This window comes from Mustela erminea, chromosome 9 (assembly GCF_009829155.1).
Source record: "Mustela erminea isolate mMusErm1 chromosome 9, mMusErm1.Pri, whole genome shotgun sequence".
Lineage (NCBI taxonomy): Eukaryota > Metazoa > Chordata > Mammalia > Carnivora > Mustelidae > Mustela > Mustela erminea.
The window spans coordinates 16928506-16956126 of NC_045622.1; the positions used below are offsets into that span (position 1 = coordinate 16928506).

The 27621-nt window shown below is 40.4% G+C and overlaps 1 protein-coding gene and 1 long non-coding RNA gene across 5 annotated transcripts in view; one reads left to right on the forward strand and one right to left on the reverse strand.

The window, feature by feature from the left end:
• Nucleotides 1–10392, reverse strand: part of LOC116599334 — a 42117-nt gene extending 31725 nt beyond the window's left edge. Inside the window, exon 1 of one of the 2 annotated variants that reach the window (XR_004289315.1) lies at nucleotides 9688–10392. This is a non-coding gene — a long non-coding RNA (uncharacterized LOC116599334). The remainder of the gene's footprint in view (nucleotides 1–9687) is intronic. The other variant, XR_004289316.1, reaches the window with a different exon arrangement.
• A 108-nt stretch (nucleotides 10393–10500) lies between these two features.
• On the forward strand, nucleotides 10501–22689 carry SC5D (sterol-C5-desaturase). 3 transcript variants are annotated; one of them, XM_032359137.1, is made up of 6 exons: nucleotides 10507–10625; nucleotides 16841–17294; nucleotides 17373–17590; nucleotides 18351–18483; nucleotides 20277–20377; nucleotides 21120–22689. In XM_032359137.1, the coding sequence occupies exons 3-6, from the start codon at nucleotides 17381–17383 to the stop codon at nucleotides 21573–21575; spliced, it is 900 nt and encodes a 299-aa protein (XP_032215028.1). In that variant the 5' UTR covers nucleotides 10507–10625; nucleotides 16841–17294; nucleotides 17373–17380; the 3' UTR covers nucleotides 21576–22689. The 3 variants fall into 3 exon arrangements, with proteins under 3 accessions (XP_032215026.1, XP_032215028.1, XP_032215027.1); XM_032359136.1 differs by having other exon boundaries at nucleotides 16868–17294; XM_032359135.1 differs by lacking the exon at nucleotides 16841–17294 and having other exon boundaries at nucleotides 10501–10625.
• Nucleotides 22690–27621: the final 4932 nt, after the last annotated feature.

A 27621-nucleotide genomic window follows, 5' to 3' on the forward strand; every position in this document is an offset into this window, starting at 1 on the left:
CGGGTTGTGATCCTGGGGTCCTGGGATCAAGTCCCACATTGAGCTCCTTGCTTGGCAGGGAGGCTGCTTCTCCCTCTGCCTGCTGCTCCCCCCGATTGTCCTTGCTCTGTCTGTCTCCCTGACAAATAAATAAATAAAATCTTAAAAAAACAAAAAAGGTCCAGAACCAATGGCTTCACAGGTGAATTCTACCAAATACTTACAGAAAAATTAATACCTATTCTTCTCAAATTCATTCTATGAGGCCAGTATCACCCTGATACCAAAACCAGATAAAGACACCACAAAAAAAGAAAACTACTGATCAATATCTCTGATGGACATAGATTCAAAACTCTTCAACAAAATACTAGTGAACCAAATCCAAAGATACGTTAAAAAAAAATCACTCACCATAATCAAGTGAGATTTATTCCCAGTATGCGTAAATGGTTCAATATTTGCAAATCAATCAACATGATACATTGCATCAATAAGAGAAAGGATAGGTCAGGAACAAGAAAAGGATGTCTACTCTCCCCACTTTCATTCAGCACAGTACTGAAATAAATTGATGGATGGATAGATAGATAGATGGGAAGAAAGAATCCAAACTGGTAAAGAAAAAATAAAACTTAATGCTACTCTGGAAAACAGTATAGAGGGTCCTCAAAAAACTGAAGATAGAATTACCATATGATCTAGTAATTCTACTACTGGCTATTTGCCCAAAGAATATGAAAACACTAATTCAAACAGATATATGCACCCCTATGTTTACTGCAGCATTATTTACAATAGCCAAATTATCTATGCAAATCAGTCAAGGGACTCACAAAAGGATGTAAAGTATGACACTATATACCCAAAATTTCAGGGTAGGGGATTGAAGGAGTAAAAATCTAATGCTTTCAGAATAGATTCAAACTTAAATGACCCATATACAGAAAACATTAAATATAAACCTAATGGTAAATGCATATCAAAAAATGTTAATAAATATGCAAGAAAAATAAAGAGAAAGGAATCCAAGTATAACACTAAGAAAGCAAACTAATTATAAAAGAGCAAGCGAAGAAATAAAGAACCACAAAAACAACCATAAAACAAGTAATAAAATGGTAATAAATACATATCTATCAATAATTACTTTAAATGTAAATGAACCAAATGTTTCAATCAAAAGACACAGGATGAGAGTGGATTAAAAAAAAGTAAGATCCATCTATATGCTGCTTAAAAGGGTCTCATTTCAGACCTAAAGACACATGCAGATTTAAACTGAAGGGATGAAAAAACATTTATCACACAAATGGAAGTGAAAAGTAGGCTGGGGTAGAAATATTTATAACAGGCAAAAGAGACTTTAAAATAAAGACAGTAACAAGAGACAAAGAAGGACACTGCATAATCAAAATGAACAAACAAGAAGATATAACAATTGTAAGTATTTATGCATTGAACATGGGAGCACCCAAATATATAAGGCATCTAATAACAAACATAAAGGAAGTAATTACCAAGTGAGGGAGGTGGGGGGGATGGGTGAGACTGGTGGAGGGTATTAAGGAGGGCACATATTGCATGAAGCACTGGGTATGGTGCATAAACAATGAATCTTGGAACATGAAAAAAATAAAATTAAATTAAGATGTTAATAAATAAAGTAATAAAGTAATTGATAGTAACACAATAATCGTAGGGGACATTAACAGCCTACTTACCACAATGGACAGATCATCCAAGCAGAAAATCAACAAGGAACAGTGGCTTTGAGTGACATAGTGGACCAGATGGATCTAACAGATATATTCAGAATATTCCATCCTACAAGAGCAAAACACACACTCTTTTCCAAGCATACATGGAATACTCTCCAGAACAGATCACAAGTCTCAACAAATTAAAAAAAAAAAAAAATCATACGACACATCTTCTCTGACCACAATGCTATGAAACTAGAAATCAACCCAAGAAAAAATCTGGAATAACACAAGTACATGGAGGTTAAATAACATGTTACTAAACAATGAATGGATCAATCAAGAAATCAAAGAAGAAATGAAAAAATCACTTTCTTACACCATACACAAAAACTCAAAATGGATTAAAGGTTTAAACATGAGACCCGAAACCATAAAATTTCTAAAAGAGAGCACAGGCATTAATTTCTCTGACATTGGCCATAGCAACTTCTTTCTAGATAGAGCTCTTGAAGTGAGGGAAATAAAAGCAAAAATAAACTATTGGGACTACATCAAAATAAAAAGCTTCTACACAGCAAAGGAAAGAATCAATAAAGCAAAAAGACAACTTACTGAATGGCAAAAGGTATTTGCCACTGACACAGCCAATAAAGGGTTAGTGTTCAAAGTACATAAAGAACTGATATACCTCAATACTAAGAGAAAAAAAAAATCCAGTTTAAAAATGGGCAGAAGACATGAACAGACTTTTCTCCAAAGAAGACATCCAGATAGCCAATGGACGCATGAAAAGATGCTCAACAGCACTCATCAGGGAAATGCACATCAAAACCGCAATGAGATATCACTTCACACCTGTCAGAATGGCTAAAATAAAAAACACAAGAAACACCAAGTGTTGGCAAGGATGTTGAGAAAAAGGAACCCTTGTGTACTGTTAGTGGGAATGCAAAATGCTCCAGCCACTGTGGAAGGCAGTGGAAGTTCCTACAAAAAATGAAAAATAGGGTTACTATATGATCCAGTATTCCACTACTGGGTATTTAATCAAAGGATATGAATATGCCAAAATGGAAAAATAGAGGTACCCCTATGTTTATTGCATTTACAATAGGCAAACTATAGAAACAGCCCAAATGTCCAACGGTAGATGAACAGGTATCACATATATAATACAATGGAATATTGTTCAGCCATTAAAAAAAAAAAAAAGAATGAAATCCTACCATTTGCAACAACATGGATGGATCTAGAGGGTATAATGCTAAGTGGAGTAAATCAGAGAATGAAAAATACCATATAGTTTCACTCATATGTGAAATTTAGGAAATAAAACAAAAAAGAGACAAACCAGTACACCTGGGTTGCTCAGTGGGTTAAAGTCTCTGCCTTTGGCTCAGGTCATGATCCCAGAGTCCTGAGATCAAGTTCCCCATTGGGCTCTCTGCTCTGCAGGGAGCCTGCTTCTCCCTGTCACTCTCCCTCTGTTCTCTTTCTCTCTCAAATAAATAAATAAATAAAATCTCTTAAAATATTAAATGAGAGAGAGAGAGACCACCCAAAAAACAGAGTCTTAACTATAGAGAACAAACAGATGGTTACCAGAGGGGAGGGTGGGTGGGAAGATGGGGGAAAAAGGGAAGTGGATTTGGAGTACACTTACACTGATGAGCACTGAGTAACATTTAGAATTGCTGAATCGCTATATTGTACACCTGAAACTAATAAAACACTGTATGTTAATTACACTGGAATTTTTTATAAAAAGGTTAGCAGCCTTGGGCGCCTGGGTGGCTCAGTTGGTTAAGCAACTGCCTTGGGCTCAGGTCCTGATCCTGGAGTCCCGGGATTGAGTCCTGCATCCAGCTCCCTGCTCAGCCGGAAGTCAGCTTCTCCCTCTGACCCTCTCCCCTCTCATGCTCACTCTCTCTCCCTATCTCAAATAAATAAATAAAATCTTTAAAAATAATAATAATAATAAAAAGGTTAGCAGGCTTTAAAGCATGATAAATGCTTTAACCAAAGTATATACAATAATACCTACAAGGTGTTTTGAAGAACACAGAGAAGGGAATAACCTAGAAGATAGTTGTTATGAATTGAATTGAGTTGAATTCCACGAAAAGTAATGTTGGAGTTCTAGCTTCCAGAGTTTCACGCTGTAATCTTATTTGGAAATAGGCTGTTGTAGAAATAATCAGTTAATGAAAATCAGGTCCTACTGAATTAGTATGTGTCCTTAATTCTAATAACTGATATTCTTAATAAGAAAGGAAATATGGACATACACATAGGGAGAACACCATGTAACGAACAAAGCAGAGAGTGAGGTAAGGCAATTTCAAGTCAAGAAACAGCAAGGACTGAAGGCCATTATACCTCAAACTAGGAAGAGGAAAGGAAGGATTCTCTTCTCTAAACATTTCAGGAGGCCCTGCCAGCGCCTTGATTTTGGACTTCCAGCTTCCGGAGCTGTCAGACGATAAATTTAGGTTGTTTTAAGCTGCCCAGTTCATGGTACTCTGTTGTGGAAGCCCTAGCAAACAACTAGGTAGAGTATGTATTAGCGTTCTGTGTTTTACAGAGGAGGAACAAATCCCCAAAGTTACAAACTTTAAGTGTAACCATGCTGGCATTGGACCCAAGTCTTCAAAACTATTGTTCTTGGCACTACCTTGGGACCAGAATAAATTAGCTCTGACATTCAAAGTCCACTGGTGATAAGAAAGGCAATAAGTAGATAAAAGATGTTTGGGGAAGTCTAGCTCTTTGTGGACTAGCAATTTGCATGTTCTTCCCTTTCCTCAAATTTTATAAAGTGCAGAAATCTGGAAATAGTTTTCTCAATAGGTAAGATGCCAATAAATAAAATGCTAGCCTCTTTCATCAGAAAGATGGTTTTCATTCTGTTTCTGATTATTTGGTGACCTAGGTATCTGGATAAACTTCTTCACTAAAAAATTTCCACCACTGACTCAAGAGGACTACAGAAGCCAATAAAAAATTTCAAATGTCGGTGCTGAGCAAAGGGAGGAAATCACTGACAAGTAATTTCAAACAGGGCCACCCTGTTGGCTTAGTCAGTAGAGCATGTGACTCTCCATCCCAAGGTTATAGATTTAAGCCCTATGTTGGAGGTAGAGATTACTTAAAAATAAAATCTAAAAAAAAAAAAAAAGATGTTAGAGCTGAAAGCCAGGCCTGAGGCCAAATTCTTGTTGTCTTGGTAGTATTAAAGACCTCAAAGTGAAAATTTAAGTTAGAGAGACCTTCCATTAGTAGAATCCCCAGAAGCCTGGCAGATGCTAATTTAAATTCTCCCATGAAGAAATTCATTCCAGGCTTCAAAAGAATTCCAACAAATAGAAGTCATTCATGAGTCCATCCTCCACGGTCTCATTTATAAGACAATTTTCACCTTGAGCTTTACTGTACCAGGCTATGCTCTTTGATGTCACCCACGGCACAGACAACTCCTTGCCCTTCTAGTCCTACCTACTGCCTGACACCGGCGAACTCCCATTTCTCCTTCAAGTCTTTACTTGACCTGGGAAGCTGCTTGGAGTTCCTTAGAGAAAGTCAACATTCTGTCTGCACACTATTCTGTTCCAGCACATGCTTTTTACTTACAACTCCAATTGCCTCGGGACCCACCAGCCCACAGTTACGAATGACATCAACACCAACAGTTCAAATGTCACAAATCAATTGCTCCCTCACCCATGGTCTCGGACAAAAATCTCTCCCTTTGTTACTTCTGAAAATTTATGGGCATGCCTCATTAGTGCACGTGAATGGTCTACGCTCTGCTGTTGTTATGGAACTCATCTAAGGGAAGGTGAAAACAAACCAGCAGATCCAAAATGGAGTCACTTTTGCTAAGCCCCACCGAGACTTCCTGATTGACTACACTACAGTTTCAGCCTCCCAGGAGTGGAATTTGAAGCCAATCAGCCTGGGATTTCCACACCAGCATTAGTGAGGTGATCTGCTTTAGGAAGAACTCCTGCTTTCCCCCCAAGGGAAAGAGACCTCGCCTCAAACAATCCACTTTCAACTTCTTTGTCTCACCCTCCTCCTGCCTATAAAAACCTTCCATTTGTGTACCTCCTTGGAGCTACTCTCCACTTGCTAGATGGGATGCTGCCTGATTCATGAGTGGTTGAATAAAGCCAAATAGATCTTCAGATCCACTCTGTTGAATTTTGGTTTTTAACAGGAGTCACATGGCCAGCTTTCTGTAAAAGCACTGTTTCTAGCCCAGAGTCCTAATTCTAAGGCTTCAAAGTGAGAGAGAGAGAGAGAGATCCCTAAATGGCACAGCAAGCATGACTAATGTTTGTGTGAATATATGGGTACATGGCATACAGCTGGAATTGTAAAGAATAATTACCTGCGCAGAGCAGAATTAGGACGTGGACACGCCTCTTTTTTTTTTTTTTCCCCCTTTATAAGCTCTTGTATAGTATTTGTTTTTAAATACACACTTGCATCTTTGATGAAAATAGACTCGATTGTTTAAAATGACAGAGCATGCTTTCTGGTCCTTACTGGTCTGCAGTCAGTCTGTGTTCCACTCAGGGCTTGATCCCAGAATCCATGCGTTCGTGACCGGAGCTGAAGGCAGGCGCCCCTAGAAACTGATTTTAGCTGAACAGACAGACTACCAGAATGAAGGCTACGTTTCTCGGCCTCCCTAATAGTTAGATGGAGCCATGTAACCGATTTGTAGCCATGTGAATGTCAGAAAGGATGTATGGAATTTTCAGACCAAGGCTTTCAAAGAGTGGGTATGCACGTTCCATTCCCTCTTTGCCATTTCTCTAGATAAGACACAGAAAGTTATGACAATTGCAGAATTACAAGATGGAAAAACTTGGATCCCATTTGGAGGAGGGCTACCCAATAACCAGGATCATCCATTTGAACTGTTTTTTGAGTGAAAGATAAATTTCTACTGTGTTGGGGGTCATTGCACTTCAGGGGCTTGTTACCACAGACAAGTAAGTTAATTAACACTTTCATGGTTAAGAAAACCTTTTCTCTGGAGTAAACTTCTGTTATTTTGGGTGTCTATCACATGACCTACATCCTCATCAATATTATATATACATATGCTTTAAGAATTTTATTTTTACCTGAATATTTATTCTCCAGTCATTCCCTAAGGTCTTTCTTTTGAGTACAGTCCCTCTGATTGGAGCTCTGGTATTGCCTAAACTATAGGCCCAGTGCTTTGCATTCGATTTTCAGCTTTAATTTGTTCACAGTAGAGACAAGTTAACTCTTGCAGATCAAATTGAAGGCAGAATCCTACCAGATTTGGGGCTTGAAAAAGTCTTTCTAGGCTCTCATAACCACATTGCCTATATCCAATTCAATAGCTATTTATATTAGAAGTCATCTTCATGTTGTCTTCCCAAAACGTTCTGGGTTTTCATGGAAACAGGACTTGGGGTGCCTGGGTGAGAGTAAGCCCCAAGACCAGTGATCCTGGGGTCATGAGATGGAGTCCCACGATGGGCTCCACATTCAGCAGAGTTTGCTTCAGATTCTCCCTCTCTCTGCCCCTCCTGCTTGTGTGCTTGGACTCTCACACACTTGCTCGCTCTCTCACAAATAAATCAATCTTTTAAAAAAAATTATTTTTCTTTGCAGACTCAAATTTTATCAATTTGTAAAATTTAATTACATAATTATGAGGAATGTAACAGAAATCAATAGACTCGTAGCATAACTGACTCTTGTTAAGCATCCCACTCCACTGGTGGGAGTAGATACGCAGGTGTGAACCAAAATGAAGGCTACAAGCTTTGAGTCTTTAGTATTTTCCAAAGATCCGCTGGCACATTTCAGAAAGGCTACTGAGAACATTAGTTAAGTGGACACTGGTTGGGAAGAGCTTCTACTGTATGCAATGTGTACTTCTGGGGGGAGAGAGACCATAGATTTCATTTAATTTTCAGAGGGATCTCTGATCCCTAAAATATTAAGTAGCTACTGCAGGTTAAAACCTAATCCATGGCACCAGGTTGAGGAATAAATATCTTCTCTTCCTATATCTGTTTTTGGATGCTTGTGAACCTTTTCTTGAATGCGCTTTTTTTTTTTTTTTTTTTTTTAAGATTTTATTTATTTATTTTAGAGAGAGAGAGAATGAGAGAGAACATGAGAGGAGAGAGGTCAGTGGAAGAAGCAGACTCCCTGCGGGGCAGGGAGCCCAATGTGGGACTTGATCCCGGGATTCCAAGTTCATGACCTGAGCTGAAGGCAGTCGCTTAACCAACTGAGCCACCCAGGCTCTCCTTGAATACTCTTTTCTATCTAAAAACTAAATTCATACAAATAGGTGTTTGCAAGCCTGTGGCCCCACCAGCTCATCAAAAACACTCAGACTCTAGTTTAGAATCTACCAAGTAAATGAGGCTCCCTTACTCTACTCTGGTCAAATGCTCCCCACACGGAGAAAGGGACTGTAACCAAGCTGTCTAATAAAACAGCTATCATCAGTTTTGATCCTTTCACCCTTTTGTTTTCTTCATAGCATGTATCACCATCTGGTGGTGGTGCAGGATCCCGTACATATTCAGTGATAAAATTCTAGCTATTCCGGGTATTATATTGGAGGTTTGCTTATAATTTCAATGTCAGATTTCACCATCTTTCACAATAGGTCATTTTTCTCAAATGCGATATTACTTAATTCAAGGGAAAAATATACTTTCGGACTAAAACCACATAAGCAAGTACACAGCAGCTACAAATGTAGAACCTTTGTACTAGATAAATACCTTTTATTTATTATTTTTTTTAAAAGATTTTATTTATTTATTTGACAGACAGAGATCATAAGTAGGCAGAGAGGCAAGCAGAGAGAGAAGAAGGGAAGCAAGCTCCCCGCCGAGCAAAGAGCCCGATATGGGGCTCGATCCCAGGACTCTGGGATCATGACCTGAGCTGAAGGCAGAGGCTTTAACCCACTGAGCCACCCCGGTGCCCCGATAAATACCTTTTAAATCTGTGAGAATAAAAGGAAATCTCACTACAAGTGAGTGGCCAGCAGGGGGAGCGCTTACACCCTTTCACTCCTCGTCAACTGCAGACCCAACAAGGAAGAGCCTAACCTTGCAAGTCCATTTACTTTTTTTTTTTTTTTTTAAGATTTTATTTATTTGGCAGAGACAGAGATCACAAGTAGGCAGAGAGGCAGGCGGGGTTGGGGGGTAGGGGTTGGGGGGGAAGCAAGCTCCCTGCTGAGCAGAGAGCCTGATGTGGGGCTCGATCCCAGGACCCTGAGATCATGACCTGAGCAGAAGGCAGAGGCTTAACCCACTGGGCCACCCAGGCGCACCCATATACTTTTGCTGTTACTTTACCATCCCAGTAAGAGGAAGGTTTCCCTCTGTCCTAGCAACAACCCAGCCAATGGAAAGACATTGAAAGACAACAAAGCCTACGAAAAGCCATTCTATTTCCAACTCCCAGTTTATTCCAATGGACTTTTATTTACGATAGCCTTCCCGACCTCCCCCTTTTCTCTATAAACTAGAGTTTCTTTTTCCCCCCCTGTGGATTTGCCTGTGAGTTTGCCATAGCTTGCTTGCCCTAAATTGCAATGCTCTACTATTCTCAAGTAAACCCCTTTTTGCTGGCAAAATAGCTGGCTGTTTTATTTTCAAGGTTAACATTTTTATGTTTCTCAGAAATGATACATAAAAATCTTAATCTCAGACATTAAAGGGTTAGATGAGAATGACAAAGGAAACAAGATATGTGACTTGGAAAGCGGGAGCCAATTTATCGTCTTGAGGCTGTACACCTGAAACGAATATACGTCATCAAGTCATTACGGTGTACACCTGAAACTAATATACTGTTACAGGCCCACTTAAAAAAAAAAAAAAAAGAAGAAGAAAAAAGAAAATAGGAGGCAAGCCACAGGTATTTAAAACAATATTCATATAAAAGGTTTTTATGGAATCTAATTCATTTCTCCCCTTACCTGGTAGCACTTCTGATGCTCCCGTAAGGAAACAGAAATAGGTCTTTCCCAAACTTAGTTATCAGCATTATCACTTTTCAGCATTTTCTTCTACTGATCACTCACGAGGGAGGACAACATTTTCTCCCGACTGATCTAATTCATTAGAGCTGCGGTTTTCTAACTGGCGCAAACCTCAGGCTCACTTGGGGTTTGTGAAGATACGGATTTCTGGGACCCTCCGGCACGTTCTGATCCAGAAGGCCGGAGCGACTCCCGAGAACCCGTCTTTCCAAGCACGTCCCCGAGGATGCCAGCACGGCCGGCTGGCCCCTGAGAAGCCCCACACGGAGGCTCCCAGAAATTCGACTTACAGGCGTGACCACCGCAAACCACCACAAAACCAAACCAAACCAAACCACACACTCCGACTGGGAAATACTCGTCCTTGTCTCACAGGTACTGAACTTCCCTCAAGGTAAGCGGGGAAATGCTTCCGTCATTCAACTCAAAGGAAAACACCTATTTCCCCTCCAGGTAGGGCATCGGTTTTAGGAATGTCTGCATAAACACAGTCAGTCTGCTTCGTGCAAGACTCAACTACACCCGTAGTGGCAGCTGAAAAGCAAACAAAAACAAAACCTGAAACTCCATTCTCCGCGGCTCGGGTACCTGAACCAGCGTCCCGCCCTCGCTTCCAACCGGAGGACGGAGGGGGCGTGGCCGAGCGCGCGGCGCCCACGTGACCACTGAGAGCCGCGCGCAGCCAAGTCGCGCGATCTGCCGTCATATCAGCTTATGCCGCCGGCCCCTGATTGGCTGGCGGCTCCTGCCGCTAGGAGCGTGTGGCTGGCTACGCCCCTCCAGGCCTCACCCGCTGGCTGACCGCCGCCGGCAGCCCAGTGGCCCCGGCTGCCTAGGACTTTGCGGAGGCCGAGCCGGCCACGGACTCTCTGGAGGTAGGGATAACGGGAGGGCGGGAGGAGGAGGCGAGATACACCGGAGCTGGACGGGCGGGGAAGAGGGAGGAAGTTGGATGGGGAGCCATCAGCGCGATGCGTCCCAGGTGGGGAAGCTGTGCGGCCGGCCCTTTCCTTTCCCGCTAGGCGCGGGCGTGGGTGGGACCCCGCCTGAGGGTCAGGCTCTCCGGGGTGACCCGCACCAGGGACTGACAGGCAGCCGGGCATCCCGGAAGCCGACGCGGGCCGTGATGCGTCGAGTGCGGGGTGCAGGGGACACCGCTGGCCGGGAGACCGGAGGTGTGGGGGCTCTGTCCAGCCGGAGGAGGTTCCGGGGCGCCGAGGAGGCCCGCACGTGAAAGAAACAGGCACAGAGATCGGCGCGCAGGAAGCGAAATGCCTGATGTTGCGGAGCGCTCATCCGAGGGAGTCTGTGCCGCGAACACCAGTGCTTGACTTCGAGACAGATATCCCTCTGGGTTGGAGGGATCTTTCGTTTTTAAAGGGGGAAAGAAATTAGGCTGTGACCTCCTGACCATTACAGAGCAAACCCCAGTTCCTGGATGGAGGGAGACAACAATCCACGGTTTGACAAGACTAAGAGGGAAGGGAAATGATCTGTTACGTTAGCATCGTAAAAGGAAAACATTGTGTCTACCGGCATCCGTGTTAGAGCAGAGTGGAGTTGGAAGTGGTAGAGATAGGTGAAGTTCCAAAGGTCACTAGGAAAAAAAGTTTCCAGTCTGGAAAGCTTGTGGTGGCCAGGTATTTTTAACCAAAACCTTCCAGCAGGTTACCTGTCGCTGTGCGTGCGTGTGTTCAGGTTTCTAATGATAAGCATCTAAAAAATGATGAATACATGATTCTTGATCACTCAGAGAATGCTTTTCCTATCATTATGTAATGTAATTAGCATGAGATACTCAGAATTCCCTATGTGTTTGTATACAGGTTGAGAGATAAGATAATGTAGAAGCTGAGAGAGCAGACTCTGGAATATACCCCCCATTTGTTACTTGGTACTTGACAAATTACTTAAATACTCCTGCCCTCCGTTTCCCTTTTTTATAAAGTAGGAGTTACGGAAGTACCTGCCTGGTAGGGTTGTGAGAACTAAGCAAGGTGATTCATAAAAAATGCTTTTACATAACACCTGTTTCTCAACAAATGTTAACAATTATGATCTATATTTTTAAAGTAAAGCCAAAGTAATAGTAGACTCAGTCATTCTAGCCTAATTGTGTTTTATTAATAACTGTACTTTATTAAAAAAAGTTTTCTCTGTTTCTGTGAATGTAAAATAATACAAGCATCTGTTTCAGTCAGGGATATTTAACTTAGGGTCTGTGGACCCCCAGACATAGGGGGTAAAAACACCTTAAAATCATATGCAAAATTTTGTGAGTTGGTAGTCACTGAGAATTTAAAAAAATAAGGAGCTAAAGAGTGGAGCTCGTGATGAAGAGGCATTTGAACTTGGTTCACGTCTTGGTTTAAGAACTTGGGACTTTGAGGGGCACTTGGGTGGCTCAGCTGGTTAAGCATCCGCCTTCAGCTCAGGTCATGATCTCAGGGTGCTTGGATCAAGCCCCATATCAGGCTCCCTGCTCAGCGGAGAGTCTGTTTCTCCCTGCCTGCTGCTCCCCCTGCCTCTGTGTGTGTGTGTATGTGTGTCTGTCTGTCTGTCTGTCTGTCTCTCTGTCAAACAAGTAAATAAATAAAATCTTAAAAAACAAACTCGGGATTTTGTAACCCGATTGCAAGTGTTTGAGTTCCAGCCCCAGCATTTGTTTATTTGATGATCCCAAGCAGATTACTTGAATTTTTATAAAGATTTTATTTATTTGAGAAAGAGAGAGAGAGAGAGTGCGCACACGTGAGCATGAGCAGGGTGATGGGCAGAGGGAAAAGCAAACTTCCTGCTGAGCTGGGGGCCCAACGTGGGTCTCAAGCCTGGGACTCTGGGATGCATGACCTAAGCCAAAGGCAGATGCTTAACCGGCTGAGCCACCCAGGTGCCCCAGATTACTTGAATTTCCTGTGCCCCGCTTCTTCATCCATAATACTAGTACCTCTAACACTAGTGCCGAACCCTTAGGGTTTCTTGAAAATGTTAAAGGAGGTAATATTTATGGTACCAAGTGTAGAATAAATATTGATATTAGATATCATCCATTATTTTTAAAGGAAAGGCCAAATGACACCTTTTTCTCCCTTAGGTTAAAGTAATTTTGATTCCGCTTCAGCTCCCTAACAGCAGTAATAATAGCTCCTATTTGACTAATTTCTGTGTCAGTTGGTGGCAAAACACTGGGGCCTTAGCCTCTAAACCTTAACAACAGTTCTATAATGGAAATATGTTATCTCCATTTTACAGATGTGGGTCTGCATATAAACTTCAAATTTGGAGTCAGACGCGCTACCATTGTGCCACAAGGTCACTAAACTTCAAATGTGATTTGCAATTTTGAGGTCATATTGTTACTGATTTCAGAAGATTTTGTGTTAGATGTCAAAGTATAGTGGTATACTTATGAATATTTAATTACTGCATTCAACAAATAGAATTAATTGAAACCAAAATTCTAAAAACACTTAAAACTGGTTTTATTTCCCAGTATCTAAACTGCCTCTAGAATGACTGAGGCACATTTCTTCCTCCCTTCCAAGCACTGGTTTACTGTAACAGCAATTGTGACCAGGGAATGTACAAATTAACACAATTAGCGTGGTCTTCAGATAAAAGTAAAACTAAGGAGTTTTTTTTAAAGGACTGAGACCTTTTGAAAATAATTATTTGCATCTGATATTAAATATTGAATAAAGAAGAGTCTTAGTTAATGTTTGAGTTGGTTTGGGCTGTACTGTACTGATTTAGGGGTAAGCAACACTGTAGGTAACATCCAGATTAGTCTGTAAACTCTTAACTAACCTTTAGTGATGTCACAAAATCTTTCCCAATTGTTAGGTTGTTTCAAAAGGTTTGTTGCCTGCTATTACTTTGTGTAGTTTCTTTGCCATGTGATAGCTGTTGGCTGTCTCTAATGGCGTCAATTTCAACTACTACAAGCTCACTTTTGAACCTCAGGTTCATATTTCTGTGTAGTCCACTGCTTATGTCTAAGAGTAAGCATAGACTTAAAGCTTATTGAAGACCCAAACTGAACCCCTCATTACTTCTGCACCCCGTCCCTGTGGCACCAAATCTGCCAGCTCTCCCAGCATTCCCTCTTTTGATGATGATGACATCACCGTCCACTCAGGCCAGCTAAAATCTCACAGTCATCCTAGATTTCTCCCTCGTTCACATTCCAGCATTCAGTTGGTCATCAAGCCCTGTGGGTTTTTTACTTGCTAAATCCCCAGTGTACGTGCATGTGTGTTCTCAGAGCTGCTAAGCTAGTTAGTCTACCAGAGGACCAGCCAAATTAGTCTCTTTCTCTCTCTCATCTGTACACATATTCCTAATGGAGTGGTTTCTATGAAATATGGGTCTGATTAGAACCTCTTTCCTGCTCAGAAACCTTTAGTATCTCCCCATTGTGTATGAGGGAAAGTCATATTCCCTAGCAAGGCAACAGAGCTTTGCACAGCCTGACACGAATTTCCTTTTACCAGGTTTATCCTGGAACAGTTTCCCCCCTCTCTTTCACCCCCGTCTTACTGTTTCGCACCCATCAGTGACACCCAGTGAGTCATGAATATACCATGCCTTTTTTCTATGCCTTCGCCAGTTGTTTTTTTGTTTTTTAAGATTTATTTATGTATTTATTGGGGGTGGGGCAGTCAGAGGGAGAGAAACTTCCAGCGGACTCCCTGCTGAGCACGGAGCCTGACTTGAGGCTCCAACCCATAACCCAAAAGATCATGAATGGGGCCGAAACCAAGAGTTAGACACTGAACTAACTGAGCCACCCAGGCACCGTGCAAGTTGTTATTTCTATTTGAAATAGCCATCCCTAATCTTTTCTTTCTGATAATGTCCTTTAAAGCCTGAATAAAATGTCACTATGAAGCCTTCTACTATAAGCTGGGGTAGTTGTGTTTTTTAATTATGTAGAATTTGTGTATATACCTTTATTATAGCATTATTATTGATGTAATTGTTTGTTTCCATAGTTGCCTTACCTTTCATATGGATTTAGACTGTATCTTTTCAATATTTGTATGCTCATTACCTAGTGTAGTGCTTCATACTTATTATTTGAATGAATTAACAATGTGTAATGAAGGATATATGTCAATATCTGGTGTTTAACATTAATTAATTAAAACTTGCCATGACAGGGATGTCTGGGTGGCTCAGTCAGTTAAGTGTCTGCCTTCAGCTCAGTCCACAATCCTAGGATCTTGGGATCAAGCCCTGGGTCAGAGTTCCTCCTCAGCTGGGAGTCTGCTTCTCCCTCTGACGCTAACATCTGCTTGTGTTCTCTCTTTCCCTCTCTCAAATGAATAAATAAAAAACTCTTTTAAGGGGTACCTGGGTGACTCAGTCATGAAGCGTCTGCCTTCGGCTCAGGTCATGATCCCAGAGTCCTGGGATCAAGCCCCATATCAGGCTCCCTGCTCAGCTGGGAGCCCACTTCTCCCTCTCCGGCTCTCCCTGCTTGTGTTCCCTCTCTCGCTATGTCTCTCTCTGTCAAATCAATAACTAAAATCTTTTTTAAAAAAATATTTTAAAAGAAAACTTTCCATGACAAAGTGAGAAAAAAAAAAATGCTTGCAACTCATATCATAAACAAGGATAAACACCCTCAGTAAATAAAGAACTTCTAGAATTTGATTTTAAGAATCTAAAAACCCAGTGGGAAAATGGGCAAAGGATAAAAACAGAATTGCACAGAAAAAATATAAATTATTCTAAATATATAGAATGCTGTTCAACCTCACTCATAATAAGAAAAAGAAACCTACACCAAGATAATCATTTCTTGGCTATCAGATTAACGAATTTCCTACAATTTGATGATATTCTTAGTCTGTAAGGGTGTAGGGAACCGGGTACGATCCTACACAGCTGTGGGCTCACACAGTGGCACAGCTCCTGTGCAGAGCAACTTAGCCATATCTACCAAAGTTACCGAGCCTGTTCATCCCTGTCCTAGCTCTTCCGCTTGTAGAAATTTACACAATATTGGGTTAATCATTGTTGCGTTATTTTAAATAGCATAAGGTAAGAATCTATCCAAATACTTATACATGGGTTAAATAAACAGTGAGGTCACACAAACGAACACGGGTCCACAGTCCCTTGGCCACAGTTTCAGGGTCTGAAAAAACATGGCTTTATTTTGTTTTTTGAAGACTGGCACTCAAACTCATTTGACGGCACAGGCTTCCTCCAGTGGACTGAGGTGCCCCCTGTGTGTTGGTGCCCCTGTCACATACCCCTACCTCTGCTCTTTGCTGGGACTGTTTTATTACTTTGGGTTTCATTGCAGATGGAAATATTGTTTTTAAATAAAGATAACCCATGTGAATAACACAATGAATGGAAGCATCCGTCATTAGGAATAACACAGACATGAAATTCTTGTAAGAGCTCCCAACTAGTGTCTGTGAGGCCTCCTACTGAAGAGGACAGCGTGGGTATTACCGACGCATGTGACTTAGAGACAGGAAAAACAGATTGCTGGAGTTTTACCCCAGTGGGGAAGCGTAAGAACTAATGAAAAACGGGAAACAACAGCCCAGGAGAGAAAATGAACATCCTAACCATCTTTTAAGTGGATTTGACCACAAGAACGTAAATAAACGCCACCGATTGCTTCATTGATTGTGAAACAAGCTAGGATACGTCCTGAAGAACTGCTCTGCTGATGTTTGATGATACTCAGTTTGATGATACTCTCTTACCAGCAGAGAGTATCATCAAACTGTAGGATGTTCATTAAGTCAATAGCAAAGAAATGATATTTCCATATTTAGTCACACCCACTGTGTTTGAATGAGCCTCACAGAATACCTGGGCAGAAACCTTCAGGCTGATTCACTAACACATACAGGTGATCCAAGCTCCAGGCAGGCTGGACAATAGACAGTTGGAAATTTTAAATTATTTCCAGACAACTCTTTTGTGCCTTCTCCTTCTCAAACATTGAGTTACAAGTTTGCAGTTGCCAGCCCCCGATCTAGAGTATTGATTGGGGGAGGAGGAATAAGTGTATTCTAGTTCTTAATCAAAAATCTGTCTCCTTTTGTTCTGTCAATGGGAGTGGCCTTTCCTTCTGTCACAAGAACAGATAGTCCCTGAGATGGCAGCGTAGATCCATCTAGCAAATTTGTCTCTAAGTCTCAGCACTGAAGGAAAATCCTCTGAAATTGGAGTTCTTTTAGAAGAGACGTATCACTGAAACTGGTAGCCAGAGGAGGAAACATCTGAGTACCTACTTTCCTGCGTTCCACGTCTTTACTACTTGCCATGTTGCCGTAGGAGATGTTGGAAAAGAACACAAAGATGGCATTAGATCTGCACCGATGCCACTAATCAGCAGATGGTTAGAAGAAAAAAAAAAAAAAAAAAAAAAAAAAAAAACTCTGGGTCTCAGTTTCTCTGAGCTTTGCTGTCCCCATGTATAATATGAAGAGATTGGGCTAGAGATGACATTTAAGTTCCTTTTGGCTCTAAAGATGGCATTTCAGGGGTTCTGGTAGCTGCAGTCTTACACTGTAAGTGCTTATTAAAGCAGGAGCTTCATGTACAATTTTTCCATGAGTAAATAATTGTTGCACCTGTTTATCCTTTAGGGGCTAAGATGGATCTTGTACTCAATGCTGCAGATTATTATTTTTTTACACCGTACATCTATCCAGCCTCATGGCCTGAGGATAACATCTTCCGACAAACTATTAGTCTCCTGATTGTAACAAATCTTGGAGCTTATATCCTTTATTTCTTCTTTGCAACACTGAGCTATTATTTTGTCTATGATCATGCATTAATGAAGCATCCACAATTTTTGAAGGTAAGTGATTGTCTTACCTACTTTTTAGGTACAGTCACAGTAAAAATAATAGGTATTTGTGAGCTTTTCAGATTAAACTGGGTTATAACCGTTAAATAAAATTTTTGCAGCTAGCCTCAGATACATTAGATATTTCCGGTAGGGCTAATCCCCTCTCTCCTCTTAATTTAAACAAATAAATGAATCCAACGTTGTTGTTGTTAATTATAAGCCTGGCTGGCGTCTTCCTAGATACATAGGAATGAATTTCTTTGCTAATAATGAGGAATCAATAAATGCACACATTTGTGTAATTGTTTTAATATCTGACTCTCAAACTGAATTACGTTTTTATTACATATCTATTTTTTTGACTAGCTGCGAGATTGTAGATTTGTTTACAGTCATTTTTTCCACCTCCAGTTACTTGTATTTATCAATGACTCCAAGGACTGAAAAAAAAGAGGGAAAATCAAGATGGTTGGGGATGGATGTTATTTGTGAAAGAAAGGATTATTCCATAAATGGAAATGTAGCATCTAGATTTTGTGGGAAGGAGAGAAAGTTTCAGAATTTAAAGTATTTCTTACATTTGCTCTTTACAAAAGGAATGTTTTCCTTACACATACATTCCCACATGTTACCATTTTCACGGAAACAATTTGGCAACGAGCTTCCTCAGATAAAAGAGATTGTAAAAATCCAATCCAAGACAATATTATGCTGTTTTTTGTTGAACGTAGATTTTGTGATTTTTAAGTACTGGCCATTTCATTTTCAGAATCAAGTCTATAGAGAGATTATATTTACTGTCCAGTCATTGCCATGGATTAGCATTCCCACGGTGTCCCTGTTCCTGCTAGAGTTGAGAGGTTACAGCAAATTGTATGATGACATAGGAGAGTTTCCCAGTGGTAAGTACATAAGATGAACATCAGAGAGTGGAGTGGTTTCTCTAAAGAACCAGTCTAATTCGGAAAAAAAAAAAAAAAAAGTTGTTTAGTTGTTTTTAATGCTCTGTTTTTATGTATTGTGCCTTGCCACATACATTCATTTCCTAATCTATCAATTTTAAAGTCTTGGTGGTAGATGGAATTGTGCCCAGGGAAGCTGAGTATGATCAGAGAGAGACCTTTGCATTCATTCACTATTCTCTTTTTTTTTTTTTAATATTTTATTTATTTATTTGACAGAGATCACAAGTAGGCAGAGAAGCAGGCAGAGAGAGAGGGACGGGGAAGCAGGCTCCCTGCTGAGCAGAGAGCCAGATGTGGGGCTCGATCCCAGGACCCTGGGATCACAACCCGAGCTGAAGGCAGAGGCTTTAACCCACTGAGCCACCCAGGTGCCCCCATTCACTACTCTCTTTACTGAATTCAGACTCAAGCAAAAAACCCTCAAGTAGTACATGATAATTAGAAAAAAATCAGAAAAGTCAGAGTGTTAAAATCCACTAACTTGCTACCTAGAAACTACCTCTTTTGACATATATGCCTGTCTACTCCATTATTTACACATTATTCACAAAAATGAAATCCTACCATACAAACTGGTTTGGACTTTGATTTTTTTTTTTGTTTTTCTTAGTAGTGTAAATGCCCATATTTTCATGTCAGTAAATATTGACATTATATAGTATATTAGTTATAGTATCACAGTTTATAGATAACCATAGTTTATTTAAATGATCCCCAATTTTTTTAGATCTTTACATTATTCCTCTTTTTTTTTTGCTATTATAGATAGTCCTGTAGTGCCTAAATTAAATTTTTGTGAAATTCTGAAATTATTCAATGAAGACCCATCTCTAGTATCTAAATATTAGAAAGTAAGAATCGTAGTTAGTGTTTATTGAGTATTAATATGTACCAGCTACAGTTCTAAGCTTTTCACGTGTATCAATCTGTTCCATTCCACATCAGTTCTATGACATGGGTCTTGTTAGGTTCCTTTTATAGGTGAGTAAATTAACGTACCGTAACTTGCCCAGGTCATTCAGCCCGTAAGGGGCGGATCTAGGACTGGAACCCAGGCTTGTTGGCACCAGCACACCTGCTGTCCAAGGAAGAGGTCAGATATTTAAAGGAAGGAACAAAAATACATAGCAGGGTGATGAATTGGCTAGGCCTTGAAAAGTGGATAGGATTTTGAGTAAAAATAATAAAAAGAGAAATCGTGTTCTAGGAACCCAAAACAGAACAGAGCTCTTACAGAGGTAAGACCTCCAAGATGTGGGGAGGATACTGAGTAAACCAGCCTGCTCAGTACAGGAACAGAGGAGGCTGGAAAGATCAGAACGTGTTGGGTTATGGAGTAAATGCTAGGCTTGAGGTGTTTAGTGGAAAATAAAATCCTAAGCAGGAAGTTAGTATGTAAGGATGTTTTACAAAGACTGATATGAAGGAAAAATAAGTGGTGTTACTTATGCTCGGAGATTTAAATAATAAAGATGCCTTAAGTGTATGCTTTGTCTGTCTCATAAGTGCCTTCATAGTTTAACTTCAAGTTTTTATGGGAGGGAAATGAGGAAAGCAGCAGATACCAGAGAGTTAAGGGAGATTAATTTACAATGTATCGCACTAGCCCAAACAGTTTATAGTGTTTGAGTCTAGGCTCCCATTTTATGCGCTTAGATGGACAAGTACCAAGTAAACTCTGGTCCTGGAAGCTGGATCTTGATTCTGACATCCCCTGTCGTCTCTTCTAGGCTGGTTTCGCCTTATCATTAGCGTACTGTCCTTCCTCTTCTTCACCGACATGCTGATCTACTGGATTCACAGAGGCCTTCATCATAGACTTGTGTATAAGGTAGAGTCATTTTTTTTTAAGATTTTATTTATTTATTTGACAGACAGAGATCACAAGTAGGCAGAGAGGCAGGCAGAGAGAAGGGGGAAGCAGGCCCCCTGCTGAGCAGAGAGCCAGACATGGGGCTCAATCCCAGGACCCCGGGATCACGACCCGAGCCGAAGGCAGAGGCTTTAACCCACTGAGCCACCCAGCTGCCCCAGGTAGAGTCATTTTTAAGGGGAAGAGAAAAAAATATACATTTCAGCAGTGTATGGTTACAAATTCTGTTTTCTAGTTTAAGATTTTATTTGAGAGAAAGAGGAAGAGAGAGAGCACGTGCACAAGCAGGGGGAGGGGCAGAGGGAGAAGCAGACTCCCCCATTGAACAGGGAGTTCAATGCGGGGCTCAGCCCCAGGGCCCCGAGATCATGACCTGAGCTGAAGGCGGACATTACCTGACTGAGTCGGCCAGGTGCCCCAAATTCTGTTTTGTATTTCTAAGAATTCCCTCTAACTTTTTGAATACGTGAGTAGCCACAGTCAAGACAGACACCAGGTACATTTTGTATGTGTTCTTTATGGGTCTGGACAGGCTGTGTTAAAATGTTACTGTGTTCAGGTAAAAGGGTGCATTTTATAAAGTGATTTGGGCATTTAAAGAGTTTTTTTATTTTTTAGTTAGGTCATTTCCACAACGTGAGCATAAAGAGCTAAGTTGAAAATTAAAGGTGGTTCTTAACTGTGTTCTTTCCTTCTGTAGCGCATACACAAACCTCATCATCTCTGGAAGATTCCAACTCCATTTGCAAGCCATGCTTTTCACCCTGTGGATGGCTTCCTTCAGAGTCTACCTTATCATATATACCCTTTTATCTTCCCGTTACACAAGGTGGTTTACTTAAGTTTGTACATTTTGGTGAATATCTGGACGATATCCATTCATGATGGCGACTTCCGTGTCCCCCAAATCTTAAGGCCATTTATTAATGGCTCAGCCCATCACACAGACCACCACATGTTCTTTGACTACAACTACGGACAGTATTTCACCTTGTGGGATAGAATTGGAGGCTCCTTCAAAAATCCTTCCTCCTTTGAAGGGAAGGGACCACTTAGTTATGTGAAGAAGATGACAGAAGAAAAGTGCAACAGCCATGCAGAAAACGGTTGTAAAAATGAAAAATTATTCAGTAGAGAGTTTACAAAGACTGAGTAGATTGTTGTCCTATTGTTAACTGTTCTGAAATATTTTTAATAGGGAAAATTAATCTACATACATAAAACCAAGAGACATAGCAAGTCAGTGGTATCGAGGGTACTGCTGAGGAATGATCGTGATGGCAGATCAAAGAAGGAATGCTGTGAACACCGAAATTTTAACCTCATGCTTACTATACTAGGTGTTGGTCTCCAGGACAAGTGGTGTCTCTGTAGCCAGCATATCTGTAACTTGTATAGCCTCAACAACAATTTTTATGAGGATAGAGAATAAATTATTGAGAGGACTAGGCTATGTCCTTTGCCTTAATAAATCCACCCATATTCGTTTAAAAAATACATTGTGCTTGAGAATACCAAGACTAAGCATCATAACAAAGAAATAATAATATAAACGTGGTTTCTTGTTTCTCGAATGGTTCAGTCTTCAGTGTTGGTACAGTAATGACTACCTGTAGTATTTTGTTCACGTGGATACATCAGTCTGAAAAAAATGTCTGATAGAACATATTAGTGGCCTCGTAAATGACCTAGTTAATAGCAGGTTTAGTAAGATTATCATCTTCCAGTGTAGGAAGCTTATTCTCTGGGGACATTGTCAAATATTACATTTTACTGCTGGAAAAAAACAAATTAGAATTCAAAAAAAAGACTGCTACTACCATGATTTAATCCAGATCTGGGATTATTTAAAGATTTTAATGGTTATTATTTTAAACCATTATTTAATAAGTATAAAAACTGTGTGAACCTGAATATATTTATAAAGGGAAATTTGATGCCCAAATAATATATTTGACACTACTGCTTTTTTAATTAAATGGATGCACTGCACTTTTGATACGTTTCAAAGTTACAATCCTATAATTTCCTATAAAAGGAAGTAATTGCCAAATATTTAGGCCGATCACTGAAGATTAGTTTTGAAATCTTATTTTCCCTCTTCTCCCTTCACTTTTTCCCCACTTCGTCTGTAAAAAGATCTAACAAATAGTTTCGTAAAGAAATGTTGTGAGTTGTAACATAAATATATTCAGAAAACGTGGTTTGGAAAGGCATTCTATAAGCTATTTATGTAAAATCAATAAAAGTTGATTATTACTATTGTTAAACTGTATCAGTTAAATATTGTAACAGCACAAAGTATTCTTTGTACAAATTCCGTGTCAATTTGAAACCACAGAATTGATATGGATTGTCAGGACTTTTTAAAATGTCCCCAAATGCTCAATGTCAAGGGGAGAAAAGAGGGGATATCACATTCTTTTTGTTTTAGCAAGAGACCAGTCCTAAAATGTAATGCTTGGGATCCAGAAGAAAATATTATTTTCTGAGTTACTGTTACAGTGTTGTGCTACTTAAACATACTAGAGAACCAGGTGGTGTTTTGTAACTGACAGATATGGCCCCTGATTTCCACGGACTCCCCACCCCCAGCCCCGTCTTCAAAGCTTCACTTTGTCCCCCCACAAAAAGGAAATTAAGAAGTAAACTTTGTTTTCTGATAATGACAGCTAATATTCAAGTTTTCCATTTCTTCCTAGTTGTCTGATTTATTGGTGTTTCCCATAATGTTGTCTTCCTTGTATTTCTGTAGTATTGTTGTATTTCTGCTCTCTTATTTATGCTCTTCTTTATTTGGGTCCTTTCTCTTTTCTTTTGGAGGAGTCTAGCTAGAGGTTTGTCAATTTTATCAATTTTTTCAAAGAACCAGCTCCAGGTTTCACTGATCTGTTGTATGGTTTCTTTTAGCTTCTAGATCATTTGATTCTGCTCTAGGCTTCATTTCCTTCCTTCTGCCTGCTTTAGGCTTTGTTTATTGTTCTTTTTCTTGCTGCTTCAGGTTTAAGTTTAGGTTGTTTATCTGAGAATTTTCTTGCTTCTTGAGGTAGGCCTATGTTACAATACACTTCCCTCTTAGGACTGCCTCTATTGCTTCCCTGAGGTTTGGACTGTTACGAATAAAGCTAATATTTATTGAGCTTTTACTCGTGGTCAGGCACCATTACAAGTCCTTGACATGAGGAAACTGGCAGGCAATTGTAGGACTTTCCCAAGGTTCTTTCTGTCTCGTAAAGCCCAGTGTGGATGTTTCTGGTCAGTGGACAGCTTACTGCAGTCATCCTGAGACCCAGGCTTCCATCTTGGGGCTGCCTGTCTCCAGTTTCCAGAGTAGTCTTTGTTGGAGGAGCCCACAGGAAAAGAGGTCCCGAAAGTCCTGCATATCCCTTACGAGTGTTCCTTTGGACAAAATTTTGTCGAATGACCCATCTTTGGGAAATGTGCCTGAAAGAATGGGGCAACCGCTTTTTTTTTTTTAATTTTTTAATTTTTTTATTTAGAGCGAATTTATTTAGAGAAAAATATAAAGTGAATTTTATTCACTTTATTATTTTATTTATTTTATTCACTTTAATTTTATTCATTTATTCATTTTTATTTTTATTCACAAAAATATAAAGTGAATTTATTTAGAGAAAAATAATACATAAATTAACAGCACAGGTAGCACGGGGATATGGCAAGAACCTTGAGATTGACGTGTAAATGACTAAAATTTGGAAAATGCTTAATGCAGTAATGACCTAAAGAGCTAATCCACACTGTGATTTTCTAGAAGGCAAGGACCAAGTTTTATCCATCTTCAGTAGCTCCTCCAGAACCTTACACAGCATGGAGGACACAGCGGGCCCTCTATATATACTCAATTAATTGAGAAATAACTCTTCTCATAAATATCCACTTTGAGCCTTGGCGCTCCCCAGTTCTAAAGCCAATAGTGATTAGATTCCTCCGACCCAGTAAGCATGAGATAAACACTGGATAATCAGGAGTTAAAACCAATGACAGAATAAACCCACAGAGGCTTTGTGAGTAAGAAGGGATACAGTCTCTGTGCTGCGCACTGGAAAACAGGCCAGTTTGCCATGCTCACATCTCTTGTTCTCCTTTTGGAGGCCTCAATAGAGGTACTGAAGAGATGAATGAGCGCCCAGAGGATTTTAAGTTACCCACCCACTAGATAGATGTCCTGATGCCCTTAATTCCATTACTCCGAGTGTTGGTTTCCTCTAGTTTCTTACCACTGTGTAGCTAATAGAAAAGAAAGGATGTAATGTATAGGGAGAGGAAAGCTTCCTAAAGATGTTAGTAATAATCAGTCTCTGCCCTCCCTCCTTTTTTCTTAAATTCCAGTCTCATTGGGCAGTATTATGCTAAGTCGTCCTGCCGTGTTCCTGGTATGACTACTGCATTGTGCGAGTCTCCCGTAGAGGAGTTCAGATAGTGTTCATGGAAGTGAGTATCTAAATTCCTTCCCACAGGATCATCAAGTGAAAGGCTTTCCCCCTTGACTTGGAAACCTTTTATAGCTCAAGATCAGAAAGGGAAAGTCTAGATTACATTCTGTACTTTGATGATAGAAATCAGGCAATGGAGGGAGAGGGTACAAGAACACATTTCAAAAAACCCAGAGACTTTCATCGGGTGCCATCCTGTTCTTTGCTGTTTCTTTGTCTCCCTGTCTCTACATGCCATGAATTGCCTACTTCTCATTGCCCTGTTTCCTTCTCTTCCCCTCCTCAAGAAGTCAGGCACAGACCTGGCAGAGAATTCTGAGTGCAGGTTTTGATGCATGGAGTCTGCAGTGCTGGCGGATTATTTAAATAGAGCTGGTGTCTGGGAGGAAGGGGGAAAGTAGGGAGACAAATCAGAACAAAGGTTTGGGACTGACCCAGAGAGAAGAAAAGTTTGAGGCCGTGAGATTGCTAAGGAGAACATGAAAGAGGATACCCAAAGAAACAAGCCAGTGTAAAGAGTAAAGGACTTCTCCCCTGGTCTTCACAATTTCTTCAAAGTCAAAAGCCTTGACTGGCAGTCTTCTATCAGCAGTTAACGCTTTCTGTCCGCTGATTTACTCGACCCCAGATGCCCTCAAAGGAGAGGCTATGTGTGAATCCATACAGAATTAAACTGCGTGTCCTTAAAAGACCCGGTTGAGGTTTGATAACTGCTTTGCTGAAGGAACTAGTGGAAGTGTCATTCTCTACAGTAAACACTAAATGAACCCCTGCGAGGTGCCGCACAGCGCAGAAGGAGCTGCAAATACCTCTGCAGATTCTTCATCTGTGTCTTTTTAACCAATAATTTCTTACTCATTAGCTGACATTTGCTGAGTGTCTGGGAGGAGTCAAAGGGAAAGTAGAGAGGAATCAGATGGGTCCTCACCAAGGACGGATGGTCGTTTTTTTCCCCCAAAGTCACGCGTCCACTGGAAATCAACAAAACCTGCCAGTACCCTGGATTCTGACCATATAGGAATCAGTAGTATGAGTACTGACCAGAGGGTTCAAGGGATCTGCGCAATTACTACATAATAGTCCCCTGGATACAGAAAGAAAAAGAACAGATCTTCAAAACTATTGGTTGAGCGCACCAAGAAATGACAAACCAGGGAGGAGAATCTATAGCTTCAGCCAGAGTGTAATTCACTCCGAGGAATTACAGACACTGATTGCTTTGGAGCTAAACAGATTTCAGTCCTGGCTCTGCCACGTGCAGACCGCATGACCTTGGTTTCTCTATCTGTAAATTGATGAAAATCCTGCCTACCTAATAAGATTAAATAGGCTAGAAACAATTAAATGCCAGCAGAGGCCATTATTCATGTAAATTGCGCTCAGTGCCTCCACTTTCTAGGTTCAATGATTATTGTCCTTACACCTAGGATAGGCTGTCAGTGGAAATCAATTGCTGGAAGAAAAAAGCCCCTGGGTCATTTCACCTTAACATTGGAGGGTGAAAGACAGGGGGTGAACTAGAAATAGGGGGAAGAGAGGAAAACCAGAAGTAAAATTAAAATTGACACATTACCGACTGTAAATTTTTGAATAAGAAATGTAAGATAGCTAAACTATTTGTTGCTAAATAATTTTATTTTTAAAATGCATTGCTGTAGGGCGCCTGGGTGGCTCAGTGGGTTAAAGCCTCTGCCTTCAGCTCAGGTCATGATCTCAGGGTCCTGGGATCGAGCCCCGCTCTCTGCTCAGCAGGGAGCCTGCTTCCTCCCCCCCCCACCCCCCGCCTGCCTCTCTGCCTACTTGTGATCTCTCTCTCTGTGTCAAATAAATAAATAAAACCTTTAAAAATAAATAAAATAAAATGCAGTGCTGTAAACCATAAGGCCAGTTTACAAGGTTTTGAGGTAAAACAGAAGAAACTTCCCTGGAAATTAAATTTCTTAGGAAAGGCAAGAAGGACATGTGTGAACTATGTTGTTGAGCTTCATTGTCAAAGCAGTGTTTTGGTATGGAAAGAAAAATACTTAAAAATACTTCATTAAAATACATCAAAGTCGTAGTGTTTCTTAAATCTAGGCTCAACATCTTATTAAAATATAAGTACAGTAAAATTTGTACAAAAGTAAGAGAAATTGTGTTTTCAGTTCTTTGCTCAACCATTAACTTAGAAGTCTGACTGATTAAATACTCCTGAGCACTTGACACTGTTTACATATTTGATTAACCACATTTCCTTAAGCATTTGATAAGAAACTTAACATATTTGATTCATCTCCTCCCAAAAGGCACACTTGTGTACTCAGCACATTTTTCTGAGCTCCTTGACAACTCAGGGTTCAAACAGACTTAAACAGACTTAACCGCCAAAGAGCACAATGATATCCAGAGTTCATAACTCAACTTTAAAATATTTATACTATAGACTTTCATTCACTTCTTATATCATTTTATGATCTCTTTATTCTAAAATTAGAATTTTACACACTAAGCCATTGGCTTAGATGAACACTTGGCCTCCTGACGTGTGCTCTCAACAGGGAAAGAAATGGGACCCTGGAAACTCCGTGTACATTCCAATATCTGAGAGCAATTGCTGTGGTGACTTTTGTCCACCCTTCATTGGATTTTTTCCTTTTAATCTACTTAGTGGGGATATAATTTATAGACAGTAAAATGTACTTGTTCTCTGCATGGTTCAAGGAGCGTCTACAAATGCATGCCTCACGGAAGCACCAGCCCAGCGAA

Coding starts and splice junctions, on each gene's coding strand:
- SC5D (XM_032359135.1), top strand. CDS start 17,381: ATGGATCTTGTACTCAATGCTGCAGATTATTATTTTTTTACACCGTAC. Junction 18,484..20,276: donor CATAGGAGAGTTTCCCAGTG/GTAAGTACATAA, acceptor CGTCTCTTCTAG/GCTGGTTTCGCCTTATCATT. Junction 20,378..21,119: donor ATCATAGACTTGTGTATAAG/GTAGAGTCATTT, acceptor TTCCTTCTGTAG/CGCATACACAAACCTCATCA.